Source organism: Miscanthus floridulus, chromosome 17 (assembly GCF_019320115.1).
Source record: "Miscanthus floridulus cultivar M001 chromosome 17, ASM1932011v1, whole genome shotgun sequence".
NCBI classification, from domain to species: domain Eukaryota; kingdom Viridiplantae; phylum Streptophyta; class Magnoliopsida; order Poales; family Poaceae; genus Miscanthus; species Miscanthus floridulus.
Genome location: NC_089596.1, coordinates 68908054 through 68935424, shown reverse-complemented (window position 1 = coordinate 68935424; position 27371 = coordinate 68908054). Strand labels below are relative to the sequence as shown.

Sequence of the window (27371 nt, the reverse complement as noted above, 5' to 3'; positions counted from 1 at the left end):
CGACTTCTTGAGAGAACTCTGGGGGTAATCCGAGTTGTTTTGGGTTGTGCTCTGGAATCTTGCCTAAAAAGAACTCGGTTTCTTGAAAGCACTCGGATAAAACTTCGCCTTGGAGCTTGAATTCGAATCGGATATGAGTGGTCGTGAAATCCGATTTGAATCAGATACTATGAGCTGCGCGAATCTTCTGGTGAGATGATCCGTTGCAGTTGTTGAAATAGGAACTTCTTTAAGATGATCTGGATCTTTGAGGAGATGGCTTTGAAGCTTGCCGTTGTTGTCTGCCTCGCAGATCCATGAGCCGAAGATGAAAGTTGATCCTGTTGGGAAGATTATGTTGTCGAGGTCCATCGAGCTCTTAGATGCAAAGTCGCCGAAATCCCCTACCTGGCGCGCCAGCTGTCGATGTTTCACCACCGATAGCCTACCACAGGGGTACCCGGGGCAGTATGTTCGGGCTTCGGCGTATGCTGAAGTCGATGGTTAACGCAAGAGATAGCCGATTTATCCTGGTTCAGGCTCTCGATCGTAGATCGAGTAATAACCTTACGTCCAGTCGGCCTTAGCCTTTGCGTTGGATTGATTATGATATGCCGTGTTCTATTTTTTCCGACAGGAGCCCTGCCCTCCTTTATATAGTCAGAAGGCCAGAGTCCTAGTCGGTTTACAATGAGATTTCCTAGTAGGATTACTTACTAGTTCTACTACTAAGATTTACATGGGAAGAATCCTAGTTGAACTAGATCTTCTCTCTCCCTTGCGGGGTATCCTGTAGGTCCTGTATCGATAGTGATGTAGACTAGGCCTGATCTTCCGAAAGGTATGATAGCGTCGATTGGTGGAGACTCGACGTTCACAATCTAGGCTTCGAACCAAGACTGATTCGGACCCCTACAACCATTACACCACTGCTCCATTGGTTATCAATCACGCGAACATGATTGACCTCGTCGAGAAGGCTTTCCTACAAGCGAATCGAGAACACAAGCAAGAATGAGATAAACGCAATCTAAAATTGCAAATAAATATGAGGCTTATGATAATGAGAAAGAGTTCAAGTCTTTATTCGAAAGGACTAATCGCCACAGGCAAACAAGATCAAGAACTAGGGCCCTGGTTCACAGCAAGCGGCCTTGGCGGCGACAGTTGCAGCAAAACGACGTCTATTTTATGAGGAAATCAAGAACTAAACAAAACCCAAACCCTAAGGAGAGCGACGGCTACTATTTATAGAGTCTTGGGTGTCACCCCCCTGGACGCGCCCCCTAATAGGCCCAAACACGATACACGGTCCAACGGACCAAAAGACGGTGTCGCAGCACCCTGATAGATTCTGGACGTTGACTTGTTTTGATGATTTCCATTGATTACGAAGGGATTTTGATGTGAAACCAATTGGGTTGGCTTCCTTATCCAATTAGCTTTCCATCCATATATGGATCATCGAAAACAAAGTCCGGATGCATCCTAGGTGACCAGTTTAAGGCAGACTGGTCCTGGAGACCGAGACAGACTCGAACTTGAGTTGCTTTGGGCCTCCACCTCGGGGACTCGAACCGAATTAGCCTCGGACCTACTTCTTGACTTGGACACCCTTGCTGGCCTCCTACCCCTCTATACCATATGCCAAACATGGTCATATGCATGGGTGTCATGTCCTCATCATCCTCCCCTTCTTGATGAAAAGTCGTCCTCAGCGTCGATTGTGCTTGAAACTAATCCTGCACAACATAAAGGAGAACGGGGTTGCGAAAGCAAAGGGAACTAAAATAATTATGAGAAGGAATGTGACCATGTTTCCAAGTTTCTAGCGTGACATCTCGCATAAAAATTTTAGCAAGCATGTAGACTCTTTGATCCGAATGCACACGATGTATGTCAACACTATCCTACAAAAGATTAGAACTAACCAAAGATAATACAGGAATAGATGGTCTAGCAGACATAGGTAACAACCAACAATGCTCCCCTTCTTAGAAGTGAACTTGTTTCTTTTAGGAACATAAGAAAATATTTGTATTATTATAGTTGCCCTCTAAACGATCATAATCTTGTACAACAAAAGCAGAATTCATATTACTATAAATGTATACTCAATGTATCATATATTGTTCTTTATTGTTATATTTGCCAATAACATGATATGTATGTTTAGAAAACCAAGGCAAATCAGCATATTTAAATAGGCTCTCCTCCAAGCAATCTAGGATACACAAAACATCAAATTCAATATGGCCCAAAGTATGTAAAGAAGATAACAGTTTGAGCTCATCAATTTTAGTAGCAATATGAATAACATTTTCAGCACAAGTGGTTGATTCCAAAACATGTAAAACTAAACCATCATCAACCAATTTATCTTTATCACAAGAAACATCAAGCAAATCATCTTATGACAAAGGTAAATCAAGCGAAGGCTCCACTAAAATTTGCTCTATCATAGCATGATTGGTGGAAAAATTCAGAACATCAAGAGAACTCTCACCTTCCGTGAGTTTAGCATCGTGGGTTTTACCTTTGCTCTCATGTTCAGCAGGAGTAATAGTTGATGGTTCTAAATTATCACATGAGACTGTGAGCATCTCATTTTCTATCATGTCATCCTCTCTCTTTTGTATATTGTCCTGCAAAAGGTTAGGCATAGCAGGAGGAATAACAAGAGATTGATCTAGTTGATGCACCTCATCATTTGAATTAATTACAAGAGATGGATTAATAATTTTTTCTCTCATAAGATCTTTCATATCATTCCAAGTTTGAGGTTTATCAGAAAGATCTAAAGACTCCCACCAAGATAAAGCAGAATGTCGCAAAACACTAGATGCATTTTTTACCTTCCTCCTTGGACACATAAAGCGAGAAGAAAATATGTTATCTATGGCAATTTCCCACTCCATGTACTCATCGGCGCCTATACCATCATAAGTCGGTGGATACGAACAACCTGTCATTGTTAGAAGATAGCAAAAGACAACACAAAAGTATTATCCCTATCAACTACTATAGGATGTGGACAAGGAAAAACAAGTCACTCAACTCTCAAGCGTCTTACCACGGTCTTACAAGTGTTCTTACCAAAGCAACAGGCGGTGCAATCAGTCGGTGACTATGATACCATTGTAGCTTGAGTGTAATAGTTGCAAGGCGAACCTGTACTTGATTAGAAGAAAGTGGAGTTTAGACAGGCATAATATAGTAGCAAGGAATAGCAATAATTTAACTCAAAAATTGCAAGATTGAAAAGTAGTCCCAAGCTAGTCTATGTCGCTAGCCTAAACTCGTCCTGAACCTAGTTCAAGCAAGCAATACAATACAACTCAGCACAAGGACTCAAAAGGATGCAAGCGCTTCTGAACTTTTTTTTTAATTTCAGTTTCTTTTTCTTTCCTTCTTTATTTTTTCTCTTTTTTTAGGTGCAGTTTTTTCCCTTCTTTTGGTTTTTGCACCTCTTTGCCTTTTTCTTTGTTTTACACTTTTTTTATCTCACAAAAGTGCCGCACATAAGAGATTAGACTTTAGATATTTCCACCGTAGAAGAAAAATACTTAGCCGAGGAAGCCATAGAAGGAATTGCTAGACAAAACAAACTCAATCACGCAACCCACTCCGTGACTATTTCAGATCCAAAGAAAAACTAGAGATCAATCTAATGTAAGCCACACTAGGAAACAAGACTTGACACTAGACCAAGAACAAGATCAGAACACAACGAACACTAAGACGCGCGCGAGGGACGACAGTTCAATAAAGCAAACTGAAATTAAAAAATTGCAAAGGCACAGCGGGGCTATAGGACTAGAGATATGTGATAGTGTATATTTTTTTGCTTTTTGTGGACTATAGGTAATGCAAAAATAGTAACAATCTAAAGAGGAAAACAAAGTTATACCTAACGGGCAACAAGGGCTCTGATACCACTTGATGTAGACTAGGCCCGATCTTCTGAAAGGTATGATAGCGTCGATTAGTGGAGACTCGACGTTCACGATCTAGGCTTTGAACCAAGACTAATTTGGACCCCCACAACCGTTACACCACTGCTCCGTTGGTTATCAACCATGCGAACGCGATTGACCTCGCCGAGAAGGCTTTCCTGCAAGCGAATCGAGAACACAAGCAAGAACGAGATAAACGCAATCTGAAATTGCAAATAAATATGAGGCTTGTGATAATGAGAAAGAGTTCAAGTCTTTATTCGAAAGGACTAATCGCCACAGGCAAACAAGATCAAGAACTGGGGCCCTAGTTCACAGCAAGCGGCCTTGGTGGCGACAGTTGCAGCAAAACGACGTCTATTTCATGAGGAAATCAAGAACTAAAAAAACCCAAACCCTAATGAGAGCGACGGCTGCTATTTATAGAGTCTTGGGTGTCACCCCCCCTGGATGCGCCCCCTAATGGGCCCAAACACGATACACGGTCCAACGGACCAAAAGACGGTGTCGCAGCACCCTGACATATTCTGGATGCTAACTTGTTTCGACGATTCCTGCTGATTACGAAGGGATTTTGATGTGAAACCAATTGGGTTGGTTTCCTTATCCAATTAGCTTTCCATCCATATATGGATCATCGAAAACGGAGTCCGGATGTGTCCTAGGTGACCAGTTTAAGGCAGACTGGTCCTAGAGACCGAGACAGACTCAAACTTGAGTTGCTTTGGGCCTCCACCTCGGGGACTCGAATCGAATTAGCCTCGGACCTACTTCTTGACTTGGACACCCTTGCTGGCCTCCTACCCCTCCATACCATGTGCCAAATATGGTCATATGCATGGGTTTCATGTCCTCATCAACAAGCCCCTCCGATGTACAACAATGGTGCACGCAAACACCGAGTGATAAGAGGTCTACAAACCTCACTAAACACTAGGTCTAAACCTAGAGCAAGTGCATAAGCAGTGGTCTAATCAACCTAAGCACTTCGCAAAGCACCTACGCTAAGCACCTAATGAATCACTAAGTACTATGCAAGTGGATATCACTAAAATGGTGTATCAACACCCCTGGTATGTTTCCACAACTCTCCACATCTCAAATTACCGGTTGGGGTTTATTTATAAGCCCCATGGAGAAAGTAGCCGTTGGAGACGAAACCCACCTTTCTGCTACTGATCAGACACTGCTGTCGTCCTGATCATTGAAGCTAGCGCGTTGATCGGACTTGGCGCTGAGTCCGGTCACTGATGATCGGACGCGTCTGGTCACGCGGCGCCGTTCTGGAACCTCTTTGGACTTGATCGGATGTTGCAGTTCCTATGTCCGGTCGATCACCCTCCAGCGTCCGGTCAGTGCTGAGCTGTTGTCATGATATTGAACAGTGTCATCGTTGCGTCTAGTCACTTGAATCCTCAACATCCGATCACTGCTGCTGACGCCTGCCATTGTCGAGCATCTTGATCGAACACGTCCGGTCGCTATAAGGATCACGTTCGGTCACCTCTATGAAGCTCCTTTCTTCGTGATTTTGTGTCCGGCTTGGTTCCTATCTTCGTACTTGGACTTTGCATGATATCTTAGGTCTTCTTTTGAGCTTCTAGGGTCTTGCTTATGGTGTTGATCGTGGGATCATCATGTCACCTTTGTCCAAGTCACGTCTTGCACCCTATTGAACTACAAAACAATTACATGCAAATTCATTAGTCCAATTTGGTTGTGTTGGTCATCAAACACAAAAAATCAAAAGTAAATGGGCCTAGGGTCCATTTTCCTTACATGGCCCACGACAATAGTTACCATGGGGGCCCATCTTACCTCTTATTTCTATTAGCCCCCAGGGTAACTCTTTCCCTTATCTCGTCAGCAGCTGCCGCCTCTCTCTCTCTCCTTTCTCTCCCTCTTGCGCATAGCACCACCACACCGATGCCCTGCACCGACGCCACCTCCTGCTGTGTCGTGCCATGCTACTGGTCTTCCACATCATCATCATCAGTGGCCCTAGCTCATGGATGGAGCCGATTCATCTCTTTCCTCCTCAATCCATGTGAACCAAGATGGCCTCCGGAGGTGATGATGACCGGAGGGGGAAGAGGAAGATGATAGAGCCTCAAGATAAGCAAATGCCTCATCAAAGTCGTGGCAGGACCACAGGGGGCAGCAGTAGTGCAATAGGTAGAGATGTTGCTAGAGACAAGGGTAGGAGAGATCAGATGATCTAGGATGAGGAGAACCTTGAGAGGGCTGGCCGCATCATTCCTCCAGGTGCTTGCCCAGTTACTCCACCTCATCTTGAGGAGTATGATAGGAGCTACATTAGGGAGTATTCTGAGGATGTGGTTATGAGGCATCCTATTGACACACGTGCTCATCCCATGCTTAACTATACGGGAAAGCTGAAGATGGTGGAGGAAACATGTGAGAACAATCCCTATGAGCAGCCAAAGGATTTGGAGATAGACTATAGGTTTTGGAATGAGTTTCATTCCAACTTCTATGCATCTGTGAACTTCCACTCCAAGAAATCCAAAGTTGTCAAGATGCAGTATGTTGATTGGGAGGAGATGAAGGCAAAGAATGAGCCAAAATTCAATAAGGTGATCAAGGCCTATGAGTTGTTTGGCCTCACTAATATTATGAGTCTCAGATATAATTGAAATGAGGAAGTGCTAGCCCAGTTCCATGCCACTTTCTTCTATAGTATCTACACAGATGAGATTCACTGGATGATTGAGGGACGGCATTATAGAGTTGATTTTGTGACTTTTAGCTAGATCCTTAGTTTTGGAGAAGAGGAGTGGGGCTTCACTTATATTCATGATGAGGCTAGAGCTAAGATCCGTGATATTCCATATATGTGGATTGACAAGAAAAGTGCATATGGGAAGGTCAGTGGCCTGAAGAGCTATTATTATATTCTAAACAATTTAATCAGGCACACTATCAATCCCAAGGATGGAGCAGCTTTTGATCTTAATGGATATGTGAGAAATGTGCTTGCTAGATTTGCTCCTGAAGGTGACAGGTTTAATGTCCCTCGCTTCATGTGACGTGAGCTAAGGAATGTCATGGAGAATGGGAGAAAGGGGATACCCTATGCCCCCTATCTCATGTTTATGATTGAGAGGGTCTCTGGCTACAGATTTGAGAAAGATGGTCTTCACACCATCTACAAGATTAAGAAGACTCGAGGGGCAAGTGCTAGCAGGGTAGTGAGACACTCTCCATTAGTTGAGGATATGCCTGAGTCGTCCCGCTTTAGGCCTCGCAAGGAAAAGAAGATGGAGAAATTTGGGAAGTGGATCAAGGCCATCTTCACCACATGCACCTATGCAGCGAGGACTGCATATCAAGACCTGTTGGAGAACCATGAAGCTAACCAGGAGGCTAGAGAGCATGCAGGGCTGCCACCTCTTTCTCCAGTTTAGTCACCGTCGAGGTTTGATGACCTCCCTAGTCTTTCTGAGATAGATTCAAAGGATGTGGAGGAGGAGGAGCAGGAGCAAAAGCAGCTAGAGCTTGATCCACACACTAGTTTGAGATCCACCTTGCAGTCCATGAGGAGGAGCACCAGGCATGAGCACCACATTTCGACCACTCAACGCCAAGGAAGGGCGGTGTTGTCTTCTTCTTCCTCCTCCTCCAACGACGATGATGATGGTGGAGGGGAGGACATCGCAGATGCTAGTGGAGCTGTTGGTGGCGATGATGTTGATTGGAACATGATCCAAGAGGATGAGGAGTGAGTGTTAGTCTTTCTTCTTTTCTTCTCTTTTTGGTGTTTTATGCCAAAGAGGGAGAAAATTAGAGGGGTCAACAACTTCTTCGACGCCATGGAGGTTGCTGCAACTAGAGTCATGTTCATATCCGTTTAGAGTAGTCTTCATTAGGTGAGAGTTTGAGAGTCCATTAGAAACTCTATTTATGTAATAATGCTACTTAAGTACTTTATATATGTGTGGGATATGGACATATATTAATCTATGCTGTCATTTGTGATCAATTGTGCTAGAATGTACATCTTTATATGTATCACATGCTATGTGGTGTCTGTTCTGATCTATGCTATTACAGAAAGTGTGCCAGTACCGCACTCTGGTGCAGCAGTGCCGCACCCAACTGTAATAGCAAACCATGTTGTGCATAAACTGTCATTTGCATCACGTTTTACATACCTAACATAGTATGCAACACCCCGCAGAAGCATGGATGTAGGGGGGCCCTATCATTTTCACTAAAATATGAATCTTGGCTTGTTGTGCAGCATCCCACAGGAGGCATGGAAGTAGGGGGAGCCCCAGCACCTTAACTAAAAATGTGAATTTTGGCCTCTAAATGCCAAAATGGGAATTCAAATCCTCATTCACATATTTAGGGGGAAGCTCTACACCCATGACTCAAAAATCTTAGTATTTATTTCATATCTTTTGTAAGCTCTAATTGGGTTGTCATCAATCACTAAAAAGGGGAAGATTGAAGTGCAATCAAGCCCTAATTTGTGGGTTTTTGTGATAATGACCACGCAATTAGAGAACTAATGAGATTTATTGAGATGATAAGTAGGGAATTTATATTCAAGGATGCTACATGAAACGGAGGAGCCCCCAATTATAAATGTAGATGGCTTCAAACTCAAAGGAGGTTTAAATTTTTTTATATTTTGAATTTGAGTATAGGGAAAAGTCGTACTATAAAGGGGGACACAATGCTTAAGTCAATATATGCTACCAAGTGTTCAAATAACCACATGCATCATCAGATTCGCAGCCAAGACAGTCTACACTTCACTATTACACTTGCTGCCTTACGTGGTGCGACACTGTCGCACTTGAAGAGAGGCACTGCCGCACTTGAATCGTGGCATAAGGAAGTTAGCGCCCACGCTGACTTCCTCGGATGGCTCGAGACGTATTAAAAGATCTTGCCCGACCCCAAGGTCGCGGGCTCCGTCTCGCCCGACCCCAAGGTCATAGGCTCTGTCTCCCCCGACCCTAAGGCCACGGGCTCTGTCTCGCCTGACCCCTTGGGTGCGGTGACCGTTGGGGGCTGGGGGTATATATACCTTTCCCTTTCCTCTCCAATGGCTATCTGCCTCTTCTTCCTCACTTCAGCACGCCCAAAATAGAGCTCTCTCTCTCTCTCTCTCCCTCTATTGTTGACCTCAAGCCCCCAAGCAAATCCATTAATTTCTCCATCAATCCTTGGGGGAAAAGGGTCCAAAACTCAATTAGAGAGTAGCTCAATTGATTCCTAAACTTTAAAGAGCACTTGGTTCACGTTTTAGCCGGTGGTTGTGTTTGTTACTCTTGGAGCTTGGCTCCTAGCCGGCTAGAGCGTCGCCCATGGAGCTTGTCAACTTGTGTGGCAGCCCCGGAAAGTTTGTAACCATCTTTTGAAGTTAGTAAACTCACCGCTCATCTCAACAGTTAAGTCTCTTGATTTGAGAACGAGGAAGGGTTGGAAAGCCCTAAGGTTTAGTGGCTAACCTCAATAACGTGAAGGTAGGCAAGCCTTGGTGGCGAGCCGAACCACGAGATAAATCACTGTATCACTTATGCTTGATTTACATTACTTGCATGATATATTGTGGTTGAGGTGGTTTCTAGGATTTCTAGTCGATCTACTTGTGTGTGGTGTTCTTACCACTTCTAGCTCTTGATCAGTGATTGTCATACTTGTAGTAAGCTAGGAAATTTCTTCAATTTAAGTTTTCATCCATAGATTTTGAACTGTGATTCAAAGTTGTCTGCAGGTGCGGCAGTGCCGCTGTTCTGGCCCGACAGTGTCATAGTCCGACAGTGTCGCCCTCCAGAGCAGCAGTGCCGCTGGGTGAATTTAATAAAAGTTTGAGTGTTTGTTTTGATAGGCCTATTCATCCCCCATCTAGGCCAACCAGAGATGCTACATCATGACCTAAAGACTACAGGTTCAATCATGTCCCCGCCTAGATACTTGTACGAGTTCTAATCACTAGGGTCAATGTACTGGACAAGCTCTAGGGGAATAATCTCCTTCACTTGTTTTATATGTTTCCTTAGCTAAAACCAAACTTATAAGGTAAATCTAGATTTTAGGATTTTTAGTTACATCTTTTCTAGAAAAAATTAATTTTGAGAGTTTCTTCTGCAACACTTTTTTTTACTTTACAAACTACACTCATGTCCTCTGTGTCTCGTATGTGACTTGGATTTATGAACCATACTCATATGAGTTATAACAAATCACGTCCAGTGATGATGGATTCGGAGTCCGATTTCAATATGTATTTGATCACACCCTACGTATCTCGTATGTGACCTGGACTCATGGTCCGCGCTTATATGAGTTAGAACAATTCACATCTATCGATGATATAGATTCTGATTCCTATATGTATTAGGTTCCGTTGTAATGTACAAACACATTTGCTAGTAACATATAAAAAGAGCATATACTACCTCCTTTGTTTTAAATTATAAGACGTTTTGGCATTCCTAGATTTATAGCTTTTAATATGTATTTAGACATAGCATACATCTAGGTGTGTAGCAAAAGTAATGAATTTAGAAAAGCTAAAACGTCTTATAATTTAGAAGGAGGGAGTAGCAAATAAATATTAGAAATTATCATTAAAAGATTCAAATAATTCAAGCTAGGCACCATAACATAGCATGATTTTAAGAAAAGATTAAAAACTTGTTTTATATTTTTCGTGAGCTAAAACAAAATTTCTAAAATTAGTTCAGATTTTAGGATTTTAGTTATATATTTTCTAAAAATATGTTTGGATATCTTTTAGAAGAATTCTTTGTATAACTTTAAAACAAGTCTAATTGACCTCAAATGTAATTAGATTTACCTTTCTCGTTTCTGATATGGCATCCTCGTGTAAATTAGAACCGCTTTCAAAACCGTTTAAGAAAAATATTCAGATGGGTCTAAGGTGAAAAATCCGTTTTGATTTAGGATAAATTAAACTTGCTTGTTTGGATCTTTGGAATTGAATTCATTCTAATAATTATAATTTAGATATAGATTAATTAAGCTAATATAGTTAGATATGAAATATATTTGCATATTTATTGTTAGACATACAAGGGACATATTTATGTTGCATTTCTATTATAGAGAAGTGAGTTAAAGCGTGTACTATAAATTGGAGAATAAAATTATAGCATAGTGATCTATAGAATCTATTTCCATTTTCCACCCTATGAATTTGAGATATGCTTATTTATGAGCTTGAGAATGTTATGGATTATCAAATTCCAAGCCAAATAGTCTAATTCATTATGTAGATTTTAATTTCTCTAAAATAAAGGGATCGAAACGGCCCTTGAGGCTGTTAAATTCAATTTTTCCACGTGTCCAAATAATGCCATTCGGTCATCATATACGGGCCTCTCTCGGGCTCCGTTTATGGCCATGGGCCACATTCGGCCTTGGGCTGCCCGGCCTACGCCGACGCTCCTATATAAAGTCCCGAACCCTAGAGGCCAGCTCCCTCCTCCCCACAAGGCCCCGACCTGCCGTCGTCTGCCGCGGTTCTGCGCCTACGCTTTTGCCTCTGGCCTCCGTCTCTTGCTAAGGTTTGATTTCTTCTCGCCTTATCCTCGCTCGCTCGAACTCTGTTCTTGAGCTGCTTGATGCGATAGTGAATGGATCGATGTTGTGCTGTACTCTGTCGCCTCCCCGTGCCTATAGCGATTCGGTTTCGATAGTGAATGGATCGATGTTGTACTCTGCCGCCTCCCCGTGCCTGTAGCGATCCGGTTAAGATAGTGAACGGATCGATGATGTACTCTGTCGCCACCCCGTGCCCCTAGACCTTAGGGTTTGTGGGTTTTTGCCTTCATGTTTCGCTGACCTGATTGTTAAGGATAGTTTCTTCTGAATCCGATGAATTACTTACGTACTGCTGGATGACTTATTGATTGTGCTTGTGGCCGTGTGACCTGGTCTTAATATAAAGTGTCGGATCGAACTTTTTGAGGTCTAGAGCTGCTGTAGTTTCTTTGTTTTGCAGGTACTTTTGCGCTGTATCTGTCTTTGTAGTTCATGTGCAGTAATAGTTGCAGATACTTTTGAGGTCTAGTGTGAGCAAATTTCTGATCTGGTTTACAAAGTTGTTTGAGATTCCAATCTTGAATTCTTACTGGTTCAAAATTCTGTGCGCACACTTATTAGTTTGTTCTTTTTATTTTTCTATGGCTGCTTTGTTTTTTATATTATATATTATTTGCTCTGTTTAATGTTTCTAGTGCTGCTTTATTTTCCCCCCTGCTGATGTATATCAGGCTTTTTTTAAGCTGATTACTGCGGTTGCAACTTTAGATCGAGTTTCTGATCCCATCTAATAAATTGTTTTGTTAGTGGTTTTAGCATTGTGTGATGTTTACCGTGTTTCTAATAATTGATTCTTCTGGTGTAACAGTTTAAGCTTCACCTCCAGCCATGGGTAAGGAGAAGTCCCACATCAACATTGTGGTTATTGGCCACGTCGACTCTGGCAAGTCGACCACCACCGGCCACCTGATCTACAAGCTTGGAGGCATTGACAAGCGTGTGATCGAGAGGTTCGAGAAGGAGGCCGCTGAAATGAACAAGCGGTCCTTCAAATACGCTTGGGTGCTCGACAAGCTCAAGGCTGAGCGTGAGAGAGGTATCACCATTGATATCGCTCTGTGGAAGTTCGAGACCACCAAGTACTACTGCACGGTCATTGATGCCCCTGGACACCGTGACTTCATCAAGAACATGATCACTGGTACCTCCCAGGCTGACTGTGCTGTCCTTATCATTGACTCCACCACTGGTGGTTTTGAGGCTGGTATCTCCAAGGATGGCCAGACCCGTGAGCATGCTCTCCTTGCTTTCACCCTTGGAGTGAAACAGATGATTTGCTGCTGCAACAAGGTATGCTATCAGGAATTTCTGTTTCACTCTTGTTCATTAATCAACTATAGTGTGTGATTCATGTATAGAATACAATGCTAGTATAATATTATGATTTACACAGAATGACATGTGCAATAAGTGGCTAGGGCTTCTATTAAATCACCATATGTTTACATGTTATGATTGATAATAGTTCACCTTCATTAATGTGCTAGTCTGATATGTGCAAACATATTATTTTTTATAGTAGTTCACCTTCATTAATTTGCTAGTCTGATATGTTGCAAAACGATTTCTTGATAAGTTTGATACTTGTTTCCCATTCAACTATTTTGAGTAATTGTTCGGTAGTTATTTGAATCTTGTAATGCATGAAGAATGCATGCACAAGTGTTGCAGCATTAACTGCCTTCGTATGATTAGTAAGGTTTTTTATTTTTGTAGTTTCTTTGTATTTGTTACAGTACCTTACTGAATACATTTGTGATATATGATGATCTACCCATTTATAATTGGTTTGTCACTGCTGAGATGTCACTGTAAAAAAAATCTGGAAGAAGTGACATGTACCAGTTAATTTTGATTGATATCTTCTTACATATGTACATTTTACTTGCTGTTTATGTGATCTGTTCCTTTAAGCTAATAATAATGTTCTGTTCGAAACATATACTGTTTAATAGCTATGGAGAATCAAGCTAATGTTAATTAAATTTTCTGTTGCTGTTGTATTTTTAGATGGATGCGACCACTCCCAAGTACTCCAAGGCCCGTTATGATGAGATTGTGAAGGAAGTCTCATCCTACCTCAAGAAGGTTGGATACAACCCTGACAAGATTGCTTTCGTCCCAATCTCTGGTTTTGAGGGTGACAACATGATTGAGAGGTCCACCAACCTTGACTGGTACAAGGGCCCAACCCTGCTTGACGCTCTTGACCAGATCACCGAGCCCAAGAGGCCATCAGACAAGCCTCTGCGTCTGCCCCTCCAGGATGTGTACAAGATTGGTGGTATTGGAACTGTCCCGGTTGGTCGTGTGGAGACTGGTGTCATCAAGCCTGGTATGGTTGTCACCTTCGGTCCAACTGGCCTGACCACTGAGGTGAAGTCTGTAGAGATGCACCACGAGGCTCTCCAGGAGGCCCTTCCTGGTGACAATGTTGGCTTCAACGTGAAGAACGTGGCTGTGAAGGATCTCAAGCGTGGGTTTGTGGCCTCCAACTCCAAGGATGACCCTGCCAAGGAGGCTGCCAGCTTCACCTCCCAGGTCATCATCATGAACCACCCTGGGCAGATCGGCAACGGCTATGCCCCAGTGCTGGACTGCCACACCTCCCACATTGCTGTTAAGTTTGCTGAGCTCATAACCAAGATCGATAGGCGGTCTGGCAAGGAGCTTGAGAAGGAGCCCAAGTTCCTGAAGAACGGTGATGCTGGTATGGTGAAGATGATTCCCACCAAGCCCATGGTGGTCGAGACCTTCTCTGAGTATCCTCCTCTGGGTCGTTTTGCTGTCCGAGACATGAGGCAGACCGTTGCTGTTGGAGTCATCAAGAGCGTGGAGAAGAAGGATCCTACTGGTGCCAAGGTGACCAAGGCTGCAGCAAAGAAGAAATGATGTGCCCTCGTTAATCCTGTGGTGTTGCCTAGGTGTTTTTCATTATCATTGAAGTTTTGTACTCGGTCATTGCTCTTATACTATGAACTGTTAAGATCTACTGGCTGTCTGTCTGCCCTGTGTCTGTTGTTTGGGCACCTATACTGTTATTTCAGCTATGGCTGATTTGCATTGCATGATCATCTGGATTGGGTCCTCATTTCTGAATCATTTTTGTCTAGATCTGAAAATGCAGCTGTTATGTATTGTTTTAGTTGTGGAGTAGCCCCAATGTTGAAGATGTGCTTTGAATTGTTGATATCATCTGAAGTTCCGTCTACCACAAGATGATGTCCCATGATGAAGTCTCGATTGAGTTATTGTTTTAGTTGTGGGGTGCTGGACAGGACGCCTGACCACACCGTGTCCTTTGTACCGGTTGATGAACGTGAACGTTGCTGCCTCCCCCTCTGCAAGAAACGCGAACCATTCAGCTTAGTTACCCACCATGCTCAGCTTGGGCTCACCGACTGGATTGCGCACAACAGCTCGGCCGGCGAGGGATGCAGAGCTCGACGAGGGCGCCGGGGTAGGCATCTGAGGAGGAGACATCGCTTCCTGCACCGATGAGTTAGGGTTGTACCTGCACGTGAGGATGGGTGGTAAGTCTCGGCTCAAGGTGTGCATTTTCTCGTTGGAATCACTTAGCGCCATCAGATGTGGAATGGACGCAGGAGATGATGGGAAAGTTACAGCATGACGTAGCGGCACCGCTGGACGTAGATGAGGAGGTATGATCTTGTTCCTTGTACTTCATCCTTAAATATATCAATTTAAATTAATATAAATCAATTTATAGTAGTCTTATAAAGTTAGACTTTTGTAGCCTCATCGACTTTTGTAGAAAAAAGACCAACAATTGTAACAAATAAGTATAGACCAACAATTGTAACATAAATAAGTATACTTAGATATCAGTTAGAAATACAGTAGATGTTAGTAGTCGTGCATTCCCTCCGTTTTAAATTATAAGCCGCTTTGAATTTTTCGGTACATTCAGTTTACCATGTATCTAGGCATGATGTGTGTCTAGATATATAGCAAATTAGATGTACTAAAAAAAATCAAAGCAATTTGAAAAATTTAGATTTATAGTAACTCTAGAAGTTGATTTATTCCGAGGTATAAGGAGTAGCTTTTAATTGGGACATGGCTGTGTTTCGCGTCTTGGAATGAAACGTGGTACCTTTTAAATTGAAGATGCCATGAAGAGAAAGCGCACCCGCTCGCAACAATGCAGCTTCATTATCCTCACCACACATCTCGATTCTAGGCTATGGATGCATCGCTAGCCTGTATAACTTCTACTCACATAGGAGTAACCAATGTATTTGTTTAGCTTCTGCTCACATGGAACGAGTTGATGTATGGTGTGTTTGGTTCGAGGAATAAACTTATTTTAAATGGAGTGATGCATCATGAGTCTATTCCTCAAATTTGATGGAATGACCACATTCCTCGTACTAGTAATATTAATTAGCTTTGTGAGGAATAGGGTGGTCAGGAATCAACTCATTCTATTCCACAAATCAAACAAAAAAAAACTAGAGAGTGAGATGGTGATGGACCACATCATTCCACCAACTAAACACCCCAGTATAGTTTGTATAACTTCTTGGTGGAAGCTAAATGAAAAATGAATTCTAATGGGATGAAATGGATCAGGTTTCTACGGCTTTGTCTCAATTACTAAAATGGAGCACGCTCTTGGTTTCGAGGACCAAATTATAATATATGCATGTTCTTTCTCTTAAACAAATAATCCAAATACATATATCTTCTTCTCCATCTATACATTGCTATTTGCTAAATGAGCTCTCCGGCACCGCAATGCCTGAGCCTGATAAAGAGATTCTATGACAGAAAGGTTGGACCGCTGCAGGCCTTCTACCAGGCGCCCAGGTCCTTCTCCAGTGCACTTTTTTCTTTATTTATTGGTCCATTAATTAAGCTGCTTTGTAATTATTAGTATTATAAGAGTGGATTTGGAGCCCCTAGTTTTGGCAGCTGTTTTTTTTAAGGAACCGCATTTCCATTATAGCATAACGGAAATACATGAGTTTGATTGGAATCAAGATAAGAGCAGAACCAGAAAACGCAACAAACCACCCAACCTACTAACTTTAAAGTTCTGCCTCATAACTTAGCCTTACCCTTACAGCTGAAACCGAAACCAGCGGACTGTTCCCAACACAGATAGTTCCAAGAGATTGACATATCTGCCAAACATAACAAAACGCCCAAAACAGAAGACAAACAACTAATTGAACTTTACAGAAGCGCGCATTCATCCATGACACTTCACCACCAGCAACCAACATGTTTCATCCTTCACGAAGCATTGTTATCGACATCAGCTTGGTCATCATCCTTGAGCCTCTTCCTTGCTCCAGCAACAGCATGCTAAGCTGCCAGGATCCCTTCTGCCACGCACAGCATGTTAACACCTTCGATGAATTGGTCTTGGCCCTTTTCTGCATAAAGACATGTCCAGCAGCGCATAAGAGCACACATATGACAAACAATTTCAAGTGGACTTTTGATGATCTTCTTTTCAAAGTATGCTTTGTTTCTACTCTTCCAAATGGCCCGACATATAGCTGCTACCTCCCAAACATAATAATTCTTACCAAAAGGTAGCCACAATTCACATCCAACATTGTTGCAAGTTTCTGGGAATATTAGTTTCTCCAAAGCACTTCACAACCACATTCCAAATAAGTTTTGCAACCGGACACTGCAAAAACAAATGAGAGACGGACTCGGCACTATTACAAAAATTACATGTAGGATCACCTTTCTAACTCCTCTTGATCAAATAGTCTTTGGTTAAAATGGCCTCATTGGTCATTAACCACATAAAATTTTTAATTTGAGCTAGAATCTTTCCTTTCTAAGGCCTTGTTCGCTGGGAGGAATCTGTGAGAGAAAATCAGCCATGAACAGTGAATTTCAACCGTGAACAGTTCTTGCTTTAGCACCAGCCGAGCGAGGCCTAAATTCTCTTATGATAAATTCCTGCATCATTGCTAGTTAAGGCATTATACATGGACTTAACAGAAAACTTTTGATTTTTCTCAAGTTTCCATAACACAATATCAGGTTCATTTTTTAGCTGAAAAGATTTAACATCCTTCCAGATTTTGTCCCAACTAGATTTACTCCTCTGGTAGCCATCTTCTAAAAGTGATACAAATATCACCATTTTTTTTACCTTGTCCACATTTACCTCCTTGTATTCACACAAGTGAAACAATAATGATGCAACTATGGACAGGGGGTCTTTGTATAACCATGGGTCTAACCAGAATCTAGTTTGACAACCATTTTTAATCTGAACACCTTTGCCTGGCAGGAAAATTTCAGTCATACCAAACTGGGAAGCCACTTATCTTGTGACTTACATTGTGAATGGATTTATTATTTAAGTATTTGTATCTAACAATGTCTTGCCATAAACCAGTCTCTTTATCTAACTTCCACCACCATTTACACAATAAACTGATATTCATTTTCCTCTTTGAAGAGTCGCTCCTGTTTTATTTAGCATGTAGCAAAGTTCAAATAATAAGGGCCTGTTTGGATCCCCTCCTATAAACTTTAGATCTCTAAAAATTTTAGAGCACTTTAGCACAGTTTTTAGGTTTAAAGCTCTAATATGAGATGAGCTAAAATTTAGAGCTAACTTTAGATCACTTGTTTAGAGATTTAGCTCGTGTAGAGGAGGTTTCAAATAGACCCTAAATAATGTCATTCGTTCATATACGGGCCTCTCTCTGGCTCCGTTTATGGGCCCTAGGCCATCATTTGGGAGTCCATGAATGGGCTGGCCCGGCCTACGCCGTCGCCCTTATATAATGTCCCGAACCCTAGAGGCCACCACATTCTTCCCCGAGTCGCCGTCGTCTGCTCCTTGCTGCGGTTCTGCGCCTCCACAAAGCTTTGGCCTCTATCTCTTGCAAGGTAGCGTTTCTTCTCGGCTTTTCATCCCCCCTCGCGCGACCTCTCTTCTTAGCTGCTTGATGCGATACAGACTGGATCAAGGTTGTACTATGTCGCCTCCCCGTGTCTGTAATTGGTCCTCTGTTTGCGATTGATGATAGCTACTGCGCTTCAATCCCCTTAGGGTTTTGAGGTTTTGCTTGCTCTCTTGTTTCGATGATCTGATTCTTTAGGACAGTTTCTTACGGATCCGTTGAATTACTTACGTGCCGTCGTTGGACGACTTATTGATTGTGCATGTGGTCTTGTTAAGTGGTCTTAATAAAGTGTCGGATAGAATATTTTTTTAGGTGTAGAGCTGCTGTAGTATCCCTATTGCAGATACTTCGCGTTTTTTGTCTTTGTAGTTCATGTGCAGTAATACTTCCAACCTCATAGCATGACCAAATTTGTGATCTGGTTTATCAACAACAACAAAACCTTTTAAGTCCCAAACAAGTTGGGGTAGACCTAGAGTTGAAACCCAGCAGAAGCAATCAAGGTTAAGACACGTGAATAGCTGCTTTCTAAGCACTTCTATCTAAGGCTAAGTCTTTGGGTATATTCCATCTTTTCAAGTCTCCTTTTATTGCCTCTACCCAAGTCAACTTCGGTCTTCCTCTGTCTCTCTTCACGTTACTATCCTGGATTAGGATTTTACTACGCACCGGTGCCTCTGGAGGTCTTTGTTGGATATGTCCAAACCATCTCAACCGATGTTGGACAAGCTTTTCTTCAATTGGTGCTATCCCTAATCTATCAGGTATATCATCGTTCCGAACTCGATCCCTTCTTTTATGACCGCAAATCCAACGTAACATACGCATTTTCGTGACACTTATCTGTTGAACATGTCGCCTTTTCGTAGGCCAACATTTTGCACCATACAATATAGCAGGTCTAATCGTCGTCCTATAAAACTTGCCTTTTAGCTTCTGTGGTATCCTTTTGTAACATAGGACACTAGATGCTTGGCTTCACTTCATCCACCCTGCTTTGATTTTATGGCTAACATCTTCATCAATATCCCCGTTTCTCTGTAGCATTGATCCTAAATATCGAAAAGTATCCTTCCTAGACACTACTTGATCAACCTGGGCATTCGGTTTAAACCGACAATTCGGTTCGGTTTATTCGGTTTCACAAAAGTTCGGTTTTTAAGAATGAGAAGCCGATCGGTTAATTAGAGAATGCAACACCGCCCATTTTGGTTTCGGTTTCTTACTTCGGTTTTTCGGTTTAAACCGAGAAAGTCGAGCCTACCTCCAGCCCTCGCAGTCGCTCGCATCCGCAACGCGCGGAGCTTCACCTGGAGTAGCAGATGCGCCGCCGGCTCCACCTTCCACTCGTACAGACCGCCGCCGCTTGCTCGCATCCGCGACGCGCCACCGCCGTTGCCTGCTCGCATCCGCGCGACGCGCCACCACCGTCGCCTCCCGTCGCGTCGTGGAGCAGCCGCGCCGCGCAGCCACCTAGCACGCCTTCACCTCGTGCCGCGCCCGTGCCGCCGCAGCTCGTAGTAGTCGCTTGTCCACACCTCGCCTCGCCCGCCGCCGCTTCTGCGCTCGCTAGAATACCTCGCAGTCGCGCCGCCGCTGGCTGGATTTAGGGTTTGGGATGAGGAGTCAGATGGGAGAGGGAGAGAGGCCAGAGGGAGTCAGACGGGTCACGGGAGAGGGGAGACTGCGAGAGGGAGAGGGCTTAAGGCCTCACGGGCCTGCCTAGATAGGTACGTCGTGGGCCTTGGTGGTGGGCTGCATCGGCCATCAAACATTGGGGAAGGGGAGACGGACAGACGGAGATTGTTGTGAGCCTGACTTCGGTTCTGCGGTAGTTTGGTTCTGTTCAGGTCAGAAAGCGACGACTCAACCGAACACCGAAGTTCCTAGGATCCAAAACCGAAACCGAACCGAAAAACCGAACTACCGATTATTCGGTTCGGTTCGGTGCGGTGTTCGGTTTTCGGTGAAAAAGCGCCCAGGGTGACTACTTGACCTTCTAAACTAATATCTTCCTCCTTCCGAGTAGTAGTGCCGAAGTCACATCTCGTATACTCAGTTTTAGTTCTACTGAGTCTAAAATCTTTGGACTCCAAAGTCTCCCGCCATAACTCCAGTTTCTGATTCATTCATGTCTGGTTTTCATCAACTAGCACTACATCGTTCGTGAAAAGCATACACCAAGGGATGTCCTCTTGTATGTCCTTTGCGACCTCGTCCATCACTAAGGCAAACAGATAAGGGCTCAAAGCTGACCCTTGATGTAGTCCTATCCTAATCGGGAAGTCATCCGTGTCTCCATTACTTGTTCGAACACTAGTCACAACATTGTTGTACATGTCCTTAATGAGCCCAACGTTCTTCGTTGGGACTTTATGTTTGTCCAAAGCCCACCACATAACATTCCTTGGTATTTTATCATAAGCCTTCTCCAAGTCAATAAAAATCATGTGTAGGTCCTTCTTCTTCCTATACCGCTCCATAACATGTCTTATTAAGAAAATGGCTTTCATGGTTGATCTTCCGGACATGAAACCAAATTGGTTCATAGAGACCCGCGTTATTGCTCTCAAGCGATGCTCGATAACTCTCTCCCATAGCTTCATAGTATGGCTCATCAACTTAATTCCCTGGTAATTAATACAACTTTCAATATCCCCTTTATTCTTGTAGATTGGTACCAATATACTTCTCCACTCGTCAGGCATCTTGTTCGATCGAAAAGTATAGTTGAATAGCTTGGTTAGCCATACTATATAGTTTCCAATTTTGAATTCGTATCTAAATTATGTGCGCACGCGATAGCGAATGGATCGATGATGTACTCTGTCGCCTCCCCATGCCTGTAGCGATTCGGTTGTGATAGTGAACAGATCAATGATTTACTCTATCGCCTCCCCGTGCCTGTAGACCTTAGGGTTGGATTTTTGCCTATATTTCGCTGACCTGATTGTTAAGGATAGTTTCTTCTGATTCCGATGAATCTGCTGGATGACTTAGTGATTGTGCTTGTGGTCGTTTTACCTGGTCTTAATAAAGTGTCGGATCGAACTTTTTGAGGTCTAGAGTTGCTTTAGTTTTTGTTTTGCAGATACTTTTGCACTGTATTTGTCTTTGTAGTTCATGTGCAGTAATAGTTGCAACCTCATAGTATGAGCAAATTTCTGATCTTGTTTCCGAAGTTGTTTGAGATTCCAATTTAGAAGTCTTACTGTTCAAAATTCTGTGCGCACACTTATTAGTTTGCTCTTTTTATTTTTTCTAGGGATGCTTTGTTTTTTATATTATATTGTCTGCTCTGGTTAATGTTTCTAGTGCTGCTTTATTTCCCCCCTGGTGATGTGTATCAGGTTATTTTTAATCTAATTGCTGCGGTTGCAACTTTAGATGTAGTTTCTGCTCCCATTTGATAAATTGTTTAGTTAGTGGCTAGTATTGTGTTTCTAATCGTTGATTCATCTTGTGTAACAGTTTAAGCTTCACCTCCAGCCATGGGTAAGGAGAAGTCCCACATCAACATTGTGGTTATTGGCCACGTCGACTCTGGCAAGTCGACCACCACGGGCCACCTGATCTACAAGCTTGGAGGCATTGACAAGCGTGTGATCGAGAGGTTCGAGAAGGAGGCCGCTGAAATGAACAAGCGGTCCTTCAAATACGCTTGGGTGCTCGACAAGCTCAAGGCTGAGCGTGAGAGAGGTATCACCATTGATATCGCTCTGTGGAAGTTTGAGACCACCAAGTACTACTGCACTGTCATTGATGCCCCTGGACATCGTGACTTCATCAAGAACATGATCACCGGTACCTCCCAGGCTGACTGTGCCGTCCTTATCATTGACTCCACCACTGGTGGTTTTGAGGCTGGTATCTCCAAGGATGGCCAGACCCGTGAGCATGCTCTCCTTGCTTTCACCCTTGGAGTGAAGCAGATGATTTGCTGCTGCAACAAGGTATGCTATCAGGAATTTCTGTTTCACTATCCATTAGTTAAGACTCTAGCATAATAGTAAGTGAGCTGTATATAGAGTTCGATGCTAATATAATGGTTTTTGAGTTGTATACACAATTTGCCAAGTCAATTAGTGGCTAGAGCTTTCATTAACCTTCTGTTTCTTTCATGTTTAGTAGTTAATTAACTTTATAGCCTTATTTAATTTGCTAGTCTGGTCTGTATCTGAAATGTTTCCTCTATAATTTTCATATGTTCCACATTCAATTGTTTTGAGTTATGTTTTGAAGTTATTGGAACACTTGTAGTGCAAAAGGAATGCATGTACAAGTGTAGCAGCATTTATTTGTCTTCATTTGGTTGGTACGGTTACTAAATTTGCTGCTATTACAGTTTAATAGTAGGATGCATTGGCATATACCTTGTGAGCTCTGTACTTTGGTATGTCATTTCTATTTGTGAAAACCTGTATGTGGTATTTTGGTTACATTTGTGAATTATTGTATGTGGTTATCTTCCTATTTATGTGTTTGTTGTTAGTAGTTGCTGCTGGGATGTAACTGTAAACAAGTTTATTCCTGAAAGAAGTGTCATGTACCATTTAATTTTGATTGGTATCTTCTCGCTTGTATACATTTTGCTTTGCTTTTTATTTCATCTGTACCATTAAGCTTATGATAATGTTCTGTTCCAAGCTTATACCATGCCCATGCTCTGGAGAATCAAGCTAATGTTAATTAAATTTTCTGTTGCTGTTGTATTTTTAGATGGATGCGACCACTCCCAAGTACTCCAAGGCCCGTTATGATGAGATTGTGAAGGAAGTCTCATCCTACCTCAAGAAGGTTGGATACAACCCTGACAAGATTGCTTTCGTCCCAATCTCTGGTTTTGAGGGTGACAACATGATTGAGAGGTCCACCAACCTTGACTGGTACAAGGGCCCAACCCTGCTTGACGCTCTTGACCAGATCACCGAGCCCAAGAGGCCATCAGACAAGCCTCTGCGTCTGCCCCTCCAGGATGTGTACAAGATTGGTGGTATTGGAACTGTCCCGGTTGGTCGTGTGGAGACTGGTGTCATCAAGCCTGGTATGGTTGTCACCTTCGGTCCAACTGGCCTGACCACTGAGGTGAAGTCTGTAGAGATGCACCACGAGGCTCTCCAGGAGGCCCTTCCTGGTGACAATGTTGGCTTCAACGTGAAGAACGTGGCTGTGAAGGATCTCAAGCGTGGGTTTGTGGCCTCCAACTCCAAGGATGACCCTGCCAAGGAGGCTGCCAGCTTCACCTCCCAGGTCATCATCATGAACCACCCTGGGCAGATCGGCAACGGCTATGCCCCAGTGCTGGACTGCCACACCTCCCACATTGCTGTCAAGTTTGCTGAGCTCATTACCAAGATCGACAGGCGGTCTGGCAAGGAGCTTGAGAAGGAGCCCAAGTTCCTGAAGAACGGTGATGCTGGTATGGTGAAGATGATTCCCACCAAGCCCATGGTGGTGGAGACATTCTCCGAGTATCCTCCCCTGGGTAGGTTTGCTGTCCGCGACATGAGGCAGACGGTTGCTGTTGGAGTCATCAAGAGTGTGGAGAAGAAGGACCCGACCGGCGCCAAGGTGACCAAGGCTGCCGCCAAGAAGAAATGATGCGACCTGTCATTAATCCTGCATTTGCTTTTGCAATACCTAGATGACTTACCACTATCATATAAGTTTTGTACGCTGTCGTTGCTCTTATTGTGTGAACTGTTATAGCGTCAACGTCGGGCTCTACTGGCGGTGTGCCTTGTCTCTGTCGTCTGGTACTATCAGTATCGGTAAAACTTAAGACTTGTATGTCCCTTTTGGGCGCAGCTAAATGGAATTTTCGAAAGTCTACCGGTGGCTGTCTTTATGCAACTTGTTGCTTGCCGCCTTGGTTTTGTCTGCTACGCCTGATTTGCGTGTTCTGGTTATTTACAATCGGTCTGTTCGCTGGTTGGGGCTGGTGCTGGTTTGGGCTGGCTGGTGCTGGTTTTTTGTGAGAGGAAAACACTGTTGGCTGGCTGATTTGGGCTGGCTGAAACCAACAAGCGAACAGGCTGAATGTTTGGAACATTTTTTGCACGTCTGATGTGTTTATTACATAGCTTGAATTGCTTGAAGTTGCCATAGCAGCAATATTTGTTCCGTTTGCTTGGTTGATAAGTCATGACTGTTGACTGATTTGTTGTGAGAGAAAAATACTGTTCGTTAGTTTAAAAGAGTACGCCTTATAAGTCGAGCAAACAAGATGATTGTAAATGCGTCGCGATTATCGCTGCTGATACCTCGAAACTGAGCCAGCGCGTGGACTTCTCTCATGACCACGGAAAGTGACCCAACCCAGGAGATCTCTGATGATGGGAGCCCTAACCGCTCCTGACGCGCTGCCACGAGATCTCTGATGATGGGAGCGAGGCGATGAGCTCGCGCGACGCGGTGCGGATCTGTTGGAATACACGCCCTTTCTCCCGATCTGCAACACGGGTCGCTCCGGGAACAAACCTAGAATATGCTGTCTAGTGTTGATCAACAGCTGCCTTTCTCCCAATCTGCAACGTACCCGTTCCGGGAACAAACCTCGAAAATGCAACGGGTCGTTCCGGGAACAAACCTAGAAAATGAAATGAAGCTCTGGCAAAATCACATCACATTAAAAAAGAGATTCTTGTTAGTTTCAAGTAACTACAATTTTGCAATTAAAAAAAGAGATGTATAACCTGAAGTTGCTGCAGTGCATCAAAGTTGCGTTTGCTACTGCTGGCGAGTTGCTGTTCAGCTGCTTCTTGTTGGCCTGCTGCACACGCCGGTAGTTCTGCTGCATGCTGCTTCTGCTTCTGCTTGCAGGTAGCACATCTACAGCATATGAGGTGCATCACTTCACTTGTGTTACGACATTGATATGTTGGCATAGTGTGCAGATAGTCTGTTTCATAGTTTTAGACTCTTATTACAAAAGGCATCATTTCAGGCTTGCATCTCACCACAGCATATGAGCTGGCTGCCCGCCTGCCCGCCTCAAAGCAGGTAGTATTGAGGATTTTATAATTATAATAAATCCCTTTTTGCAACTTTTAGTTTTATAGGTAAATTCTCACTAATGCTGTTGTGAAATGGCACCTTTTTAAGAGATGATCTCATCCATTTACGAAGCTGTTAAGAAATTAGGATTAGACAGCTTCAGAAAAGAAATTAGGATTAGACAGTTAACCATATCTCCAAAGGGACATATCCTTTGGCGTGATGAATGGTTGCTTACTTTCCACTCAACATTGAGTATGCCTATACTCTAAAGAATAAGGACTCTGTATCGTCATCGGTAAGCACAATGGCGAGAATAATTTATCCTCTCGCAACTTTCGTGATCTACTCAACATTCTGCACTGCGTCGATGGAGTTTGCATGACCCCATTGGATAGTGACACATTGTCTTTGAGCGCATCGACCCTCATGGTCGCCACGACAGTGCCCATCGTCGTGGCTTTGGCCCCTTCGGTTACAAGCTCGACACTCTAGGCCATGGTTGCCATGCAACACCAACTCATGGCCACCGGATTCCGTCCCTGTGCATTCTTCTTTTGCATAGCCAACCACTCGCTCCTCGTCTTGACGAGGACGACGTTGGCCCAAGCAACTCTATGCCGCCCACTAAGGAAGCGGCTGCCAATCCTTGCAACACATGCAATGTTAATTGCTCAAGCGACACTAGATGACTGATATATAAATAATTTTGGCCCTCTTAGTGGTACGATCATCTATCCTAAACTCGGTCAAGCTTTTCTGTACTCAATGAACATCCATAGGTGTAGCCAGCCACGCTACCTTTGATCATTGCCCATAGCATGAAGTTTCTCCATCGCTCTTCATTAAGCCACTTGATCATCAACACAAATCAACGATTGGCTTGATCTCTGTTGAATGATATGATTCCCTTCATGTCATTATATGGCTTTATTGGTAGCAACACACCTAGTAAAACCTTAGTTGCATATTCAGATAGGTTATTTTATTGCATAGATTTTGACTACGTGAAAATTAGAGGTCATAGTTTAAGAAGTATATTTTTATGTTATCTGATTCACCTCTCCCTCTTAGACGTCACGGTCTCTTCATGATCCACACGGTCTCTTCATGATCCACAACAGGAGGCATTAGTTAAGTCATTAGTTGTAGGATTGGTGGACATCTAGGTAGGCCCCACAGAGAGCAATTTTTTTACTTTTCTTACGCCATGGTGGATGAGGAGAGAGAGAGAGAAAATATTTCTTTTACCTTTTTTTCGGTGCACTCTAAGCTTGTGGTCGGCCGTAGGAAACTTTTTTTATGGTGCACTCTCACAATGTTTGTGGTCTATTCCAAAAATGCAATCACTGTCTTATAGTCGCCTTCTTTTCTTACAGTGTGCCTGTCCTAAACTTTAAAACCACAACAAAAATCAATTGAGGCATTGCTTTGATTTAATATTCGAGGCATCGAATTTAATGGCACACACTATGGCAGCTATAAGGATCAGGTAGGTATCTAAACACGTGTTTTTTTCACTATATAGGGATTTGGTTAAGGGCTAGCCTAGCCTACTAAGACCCCGTTCGGCTGGCTGAATTTGGCTGAAAATACTGTTTCGACTGAAAATACTGTGAAAGAAAAACACTGTTCCGTGAATAGTGTTGTTTTTAGGTAAGCCGGACGGGGCCTAAATACTCCCTCTGCCCGTTCCTACCCCCCACGCCCCACGCCACCCTCAAAATGCAATTCTTCCATTTCTGAAAAGTTAAACAAAGAGTCTGTCTACTGGACAACCATGTGTTTTATGTAATTCCAACACATGAATTTTTTTGCACCATAAGATTAAGATCCAACATCATCTACCTTTCTTCCACCTCTAGCCTTCTTCTACCTTCAAACAATCACAAGATGACACATCCACAGATCATAGATCACATAT

General features: G+C 43.2%; 2 protein-coding genes across 4 annotated transcripts; both read left to right on the top strand.

Annotated features, from left to right (window-relative positions):
• The first annotated feature begins 11393 nt into the window (after window positions 1-11393).
• On the top strand, window positions 11394-14642 carry LOC136516568 (elongation factor 1-alpha-like). Its single transcript, XM_066509994.1, has 3 exons — window positions 11394-11503; window positions 12349-12830; window positions 13551-14642. Exons 2-3 carry the CDS (start codon window positions 12369-12371, stop codon window positions 14430-14432), a joined length of 1344 nt encoding a protein of 447 aa, XP_066366091.1. The 5' UTR covers window positions 11394-11503; window positions 12349-12368; the 3' UTR covers window positions 14433-14642.
• A 3712-nt stretch (window positions 14643-18354) lies between these two features.
• On the top strand, window positions 18355-24283 carry LOC136516370 (elongation factor 1-alpha-like). Of its 3 annotated transcripts, XM_066509754.1 has the most exons (4): window positions 18378-18434; window positions 19106-19215; window positions 21923-22404; window positions 23171-24283. In XM_066509754.1, exons 3-4 carry the CDS (start codon window positions 21943-21945, stop codon window positions 24050-24052), a joined length of 1344 nt encoding a protein of 447 aa, XP_066365851.1. In that variant the 5' UTR covers window positions 18378-18434; window positions 19106-19215; window positions 21923-21942; the 3' UTR covers window positions 24053-24283. The 3 variants fall into 3 exon arrangements, with proteins under 3 accessions (XP_066365850.1, XP_066365851.1, XP_066365852.1); XM_066509753.1 differs by lacking the exon at window positions 19106-19215 and having other exon boundaries at window positions 18355-18434; XM_066509755.1 differs by lacking the exons at window positions 18378-18434; window positions 19106-19215 and adding an exon at window positions 18497-18515.
• Window positions 24284-27371: the final 3088 nt, after the last annotated feature.

Excerpts from the sequence above, each read along its gene's own strand:
- LOC136516370 (XM_066509753.1), top strand. The coding sequence starts at position 21,943 with ATGGGTAAGGAGAAGTCCCACATCAACATTGTGGTTATTGGCCACGTC. Across the intron at positions 22,405-23,170 it reads TGATTTGCTGCTGCAACAAG|ATGGATGCGACCACTCCCAA; the intron begins GTATGCTATCAG and ends TTGTATTTTTAG.
- LOC136516568 (XM_066509994.1), top strand. The coding sequence starts at position 12,369 with ATGGGTAAGGAGAAGTCCCACATCAACATTGTGGTTATTGGCCACGTC. Across the intron at positions 12,831-13,550 it reads TGATTTGCTGCTGCAACAAG|ATGGATGCGACCACTCCCAA; the intron begins GTATGCTATCAG and ends TTGTATTTTTAG.